This window comes from Elephantulus edwardii, unplaced genomic scaffold, assembly GCF_000299155.1.
Source record: "Elephantulus edwardii isolate Elephantulus edwardi_28Jun2011 unplaced genomic scaffold, EleEdw1.0 scaffold00075, whole genome shotgun sequence".
Lineage (NCBI taxonomy): Eukaryota > Metazoa > Chordata > Mammalia > Macroscelidea > Macroscelididae > Elephantulus > Elephantulus edwardii.
In genome coordinates this window covers 311,210-317,342 of record NW_006399825.1, presented here as the reverse complement: position 1 = coordinate 317,342, position 6,133 = coordinate 311,210, and the positions used below count along the sequence as shown (strand labels likewise).

The 6,133-nt window shown below is 38.6% G+C and overlaps 1 protein-coding gene across 1 annotated transcript in view; it reads right to left on the bottom strand.

Moving 5' to 3' along the window:
• Positions 1 to 2,404: 2,404 nt before the first annotated feature.
• The window catches only part of SLCO1A2 (solute carrier organic anion transporter family, member 1A2), a 56,916-nt gene continuing 53,187 nt past the window's right edge, over positions 2,405 to 6,133 (bottom strand). Inside the window, exon 14 of the mRNA XM_006889062.1 lies at positions 2,405 to 2,618. Coding sequence (XP_006889124.1) covers positions 2,405 to 2,618 — 214 coding nt within the window. The remainder of the gene's footprint in view (positions 2,619 to 6,133) is intronic.

Genomic DNA, 6,133 nt, shown 5'->3' with positions numbered 1-6,133 from the left:
ATATATATATATTAGGTATATGTATGCATATAATATCAGATTGATGATGTTGGCCCTTCACATGGGTGGTATTATTTAAAAAGACTTTAATTCAAAAGTTACACATTTTGTGGTAAATTGTACAGAAGGAGAAAAATTTAGGGTATGTAAACTCAGATATTTTTGTATGTTTCAACATAGTATTGTTTTGGAATGGGTTTTTAAATTGTGTTTTCCCTCCCTGCCTTACCAAATTTAGTTTGGATCACAAATCTAGGTAATTACCAGGTTAAAACAACTGATTAATAGACAACTGCTGCTTGTCCTCTAAACACGGCCAGTGAAGCAAAATCTAAATCAACCTGAATGTTTACAGTTTGGGTGATTTGTCATGGTAACTAAAATAGGAAACACGGGCTTGAATCCCTAGAAGAAGAGACGCCAAAAAGGCAGAGTGAGCCTGTTCTGTAGTCTTGTGCCTGAGATTGGATATCTGCAGGGCCCTGGAATTGTTGTGGACCTTGCTGAGGCATAGACTGAAAGTCTTGTAGTCAGTGATTGGCTTTGAGCAATGCAGTGCTAATTTGCCTCAAAATCCATTTTATGTTTATATGAATTTGTTCTCGATGTGAAATGATTGAACCAATCCCTACTAGGAACAAATTCACTATTGTAGCTTTCACTTGCTGTACATACAGCTTTTAAATCTTTGAAAAAGCTTTAAGTCTATTTTTACACTAAATTAAGGCCAAAGAACAGTATGCACCTGTTCTCATTGACCTACTAATTCTTAAGACACACAGGAATGGATTTCATTAGTACCTTGCAGTCTTTCTGTAGTAAAACTTTAAATCATAGGAGTGTAATCCTTTAGTTACCTCTGTACAGCAAGTGCACACACTTGTGGTAACTTGTGGTTGCTGTGAAGCTGAATACTGTGACACTGATGTGTCAAATGTGAGAATGGTTACCAATGGAAGACAGTGTTGGGTGGAGCTCCAGATTAAAACAAGCTTGGAAGGAGTGGCATCCACTTCCGTAATAGTTTGCCTCTGAAAACCCTATGAACCTGGCGAGAAGATGACAGTCATTCAAGTGTCGAGGACTTTCGTTCTTAGGATTGCTATGAGTTGCCTACGTCTCGACAGCACTTAACAACAACATCAATAAACATACTAAAAACAATTCATTCGTTAAAGGCACGAGGTTCAAATTCACCAGCTGCTCCACAGGAGAAGGATGTATAATTTCTTTCTGTGCAATGAACTACCTCTGAAAACCAACTGGAGGGTCAGCGATGGATTGATTCCGACTCAATGGTACACAACAACAAGTTTTATGAAAAGTTTGTGTGCCGTTTTGACTTAGGACATCATAAATGATGTAAACATTAGTCAAAGGCTTCATGAACATAGAAGAGACCATCTTTGAGAATATCTGATAACATTTAAAAGCAATCTAATGCTTTCCTAAAATTATCGTTTTATTTTTTCCAAATATTTTTGTTAAGAAAAATTCAGTCACCAGGGTTTCAATAAATGAGAAAAAAAAAACCCTATACACCTCAAATCAATATCTGTGACATGATTTTTAATAGTCTGATTAAATTTGTCAGTACTTTAATCATGATGAGCAAATATTTAACATAAGTGATAATACAGTGAAAGAACAGAAATCAAGAGGTGACATATCAATAGCTAATCTATTTTTATAAATTCACATGTAGAATGACAAGTCACAGAACAATTAGTAGAGATCTAGGCTTCTTCCCTCCCCCAAAAGCATAAACTCTGTTGTGTTGATTTTTTTTCCCTAGTCGTACAGATTTTGATTTCTAAATTTCCTCCCCCCCACTCTCTTTTTGCTTTTCCTCTTCCTGCTCCACATTTAATCAGTTATGCATGTCCTGTTCCAGATTGTTAATTACAATTGTTAATTGTCCATTTGTCCATTAGTTTCAGGTGGATCTTTTCCACTAATATATTGCAGTGATCATTATCTGTTCATTCTAACCCTGCTCTCCATCAAATTTCACATTTCAGTCTTTAATAGCTCCAGGATCAAAGCGGACATTCAGTGGGATTAATTAGATTTATATTACAGGAGACTTTAAGAACCATTTTGAAAAGTAAATGTGGGAAATGCACCCCTATTTTGTAGGAGTTAAGTAAGATGTCACTTTCTTAGAAGAAAAATAATGCCAGCTCCCATGTCTTGTATTGTCGGTTTTTACAAATGTTCTCAAAAGAAAATGCGAAGTACCAATGGTGCTTCAGAAATACCAAGAATAAAATGCTTTTTTTGATGTTCTGAAAGACAAAGAAATGTCAGTCTATGGTATTTCTAGATAAAGTAACTATTGATTTTAAAAACAATTAAATTACATGGGTGTGCTTCAACTCTGGGAGCATGAGATCACAGAGCCCTACAGTTTTGTTTTCATTTCCACATCATTCACAAACTTGGCATTTTGGTGCATATCTTTGCCCTCATTGTCCTTTCCTGCAACTTTTGTCTCTTCAATTCCTGAAGGGACATTTTCACCAGGTAGATGACGCTTCCTCAAAAGAAATAGAATTATTAAGGCTGGAATGTAACTTGATCCTCTCAGTGCTGCTGGCAATCCAAGGTAGATGTATCTATTAAAAAAAAAAGAAGAAGAAATTAAAAGCTTTTAAATATTTTCAAATTAAAAAGCACATACATTTTGAGTTTTACCTAACCAATGTGATGAGTGAGCACAAAATAACGGTTTAAATATTAATATTTATTCACTTAAGGATAATACTTCTTTTAACATGTTGATCTTATTTGAGGAATTATACCACACTCTCTCATTTATGCTAACGTTGCTCTAATTTTCCCTGTAGAAAATCCTAATTTTTCTTCTTTTCTAACATTGTATTGCATTTTTTCTTCTTTTTTTATTGAATAAACTAAAAATATCACTGCCATTGAATGCAAAGCTGTTCCATCAGGTCTCCAAGGCTGTAATCTCAACTGGAAGAGACTGTTCTTCTTTCTCTTTTTTCAGTGTAGAGCAACTGATGGATTCTGTTTGGAACCTTTGGATTAGCAGTACAATCTGTTAGAGACTTTCACCACCAGAACTTTAAACATTGAATATTGTTGTTCACCTTGGAGTCAGAAACAACCCATCAATGACTCTCCAGCACATTTCCAGAGGCAGTTAATTGCACAGCAGGAGATTGTCTGTTGCTCTCCCTGGGAGAAGCTGGTGGATTCAAAACTCGTTCCTTTGGGATTGCAACATAAATCCTTATCAGTAGGCCACCAAAACTCCCTTAACCCTGAATAAAATTGCCTATTTAAATTCCAAACAAGATGTAGGGTCACTATGAATCAGACAGAGTCCACTCAAGGGCACCTAAAAACAACATATGCTGTATTCTGAAATGTTCTGTATTAGTTCAAATTTCTATGTTGTTGTTATGCTACTAATAGCGACCCTAAGTACATCAGCCTAAAACCCTGCTCTGTCCTGTGCCAATCTCACTGCCTCCAACACACCCACCCCGATTACCCCAGTCATTGAATCAATCCATCTCATAGGGGGTCTTCCCCTCCTGCGGCATGATGTCCCTCCTTGCAACATGTCTGAAGTATGTCAAACGAAGCCTCAGAAGCCTTGCCTCCAAGGAGCACCCTGGTTTAACCCTCTCAAGGATGAACCTGCTCAATTTCTTAGCAGTCCATTCAATACTCTTCTCCAGAATCACAGCTCAAAGATATCAGTTCTCCTTCCATCCTCCCTAGTCATTGTCCAACTCTCTGATGCATAGCAAACCCCTACTGCTTCATTTATTTTTAACTATCACATTCCAATGAGTAAACATATCACCAATTTCCTCTTAATGGTCATTTACAGTTGATTTTTTTAAGCACCAGGAATTTCAATAGATATCTTTGCATATGGCTCCTTGCACATGTAAGAGTTTCTCTTAAATATACATATGGATATTAGGATGTGCAGCTTTGGAGATGTTGACCAAAAGTTCAGATGAGTATTAGTTTATCTCACCATCAACAGTGTACAAGAGTTCCTGACGCTCACAATGAGTTCTATCATTTCAGATTTATATTCTTTTCTCTTTTACAGAAAATTTAAAACCAATGTGCAGTGAAATTTTCCCATTTCTTAACTGAGTTTTGTTTCACTACAAACTCAAAGCCTTTAATAAGGGTCTTAAAAACACCTAGAATCTACTGAACATTATTAGACTGTTTCCCACTTTCTTTCTGAGCTCCCTGTTTCCATTCACCCATCTTTCCTGCTGCCCCTTTGTGCCTTCTGTCTCCTATATGTTTCTGTCCTATTTCTGGGGTATTTTTTGTGGGGTTTTGGGTGTATTTTTTAAACTTTTTCTTATGGTCCAGTTAATTGTTAAGAATGTTCATTATAGGATTGAAAGGATTCTGGTAGATTCCAAATTCTCCATACAACTATTTTGTAACTTCTGTAATCTTATAGTTCAAGTCTTCTTTGCTGTTGTTGTAGCTATGTGCCGTCAAGTCGCTTGCGACTCATAGTGACCCTATGAACAACAGCCCTAAACTCTACTCTGTTCTGTTCCAGTCACACTGTCTCTGACACTCCGATCCCAATTACACCTATCACTGAATCAATCCACCTCAGAGAGGGCCTTCCTGTCCTGCACTGTCCCTCCACCCTCCCAAGCATGATGTCCCTCTCCAAGGATCGGTCTCTCTTTTAGCTTCACTAAATTTTATCTGTATTTTATACTGATGTGGAAGAAATGTGATGAAATTTCCCATCTTGACAAAAGATTTATTCATGTAATTTTATGAACTTTATATAGTTGAGGGTTTTCCTGTCTCAACCTGTATGCAAAGCAGATTATCTGAGAGGCAGGGCTCTATGAGGAGAAGCGTGGCGTTAGGATTGGTGGACGATCTATCAACAATCTGCGTTATGCAGATGGCACAACCCTGCTCGCTGAAACTGAGGAGGACCTCATGCACTTACTGCAGAGGGTCAAGGACTGCAGCCTTCAATATGGACTGAGGCTCAATGTCCAGAAGACAAAAATTCTCACCACTGGACCAATTGGTAGCATCAGGATGGATGGTGAAGAGATTGAGACTGTTCACAGCTTCAGTTTGCTCGGCTCCATGGTCAACACTCTTGGCACCAGTAGCCAGGAAATCAAAAAATGTATTGCGATGGGAAAGTCTGCAGTTAGGGATCTCTCTAAAGTACTCAAGAGCAACTGTGTCTCTCTGGAGACTAAGGTGCGCCTGATACAGGCCATGATTTTTGCAATCACTTGTTATGCATCAGAGAGTTGGACAATGACTAGGGAGGATAGAAGGAGAATTGACGCCTTTGAGCTGTGGTGCTGGAGAAGAGTACTGAATGTACCATGGACTTCCAAGAAAACAAATAGATTCATCTTAGAGAGGGTTAAACCAGGCTGCTCCTTGGAGGCAAGGATTCTGGGTCTTCGCCTGACATATTTTGGACATGTAGTAAGGAGAGACAGGTCTTTGGAGAGGGACATCATGCTGGGCAGAGTGGAGGGACAGCACAGGAGGGGAAGACCCTCTATGAGGTGGATTGATTCAGTGACTGGGGTAATTGGGATGGATGTGTCAGAGGCAGTGAGATTGGCACAGGATAGAGCAGGGTTTAGGGCTGTTGTACATAGGGTCGCTATGAGTCGCAAGCGACTCGACGGCACATAACAACAACATATAGTTGAGACTATTGATACATTATATACATTGATATATATATAGAGAGAGATGATTTGTTGTTGTTACTGTCAACTTGGAACCATCTCATTGCTGACCCTATGGTGAGTTTTCAGAGTCAGTAAACTGCTGGGGAGAAGATCTTCCTCAATACTTCCAAGAAATATATGGTGGGTTCATACTGTATGCCTTTAATATATAAGTTCTAGTGGCCTAGATGCAAGAAGTTGTGCTGCAATCCTGAAAGAATGCAGTTCAGGTCCACCAGCTGCTCTGTGGGAGAAGGACAGACAATCTCCTCCCAGGCAATTAACTGCCTCTGAAAACCTGCTGGAAGGTCAGCTATGAGTCAGTTCTGACTCTATGAGATGAGATAGATAGAGATAGAGATAGAGATAGAGATAGAGATAGAGATAGA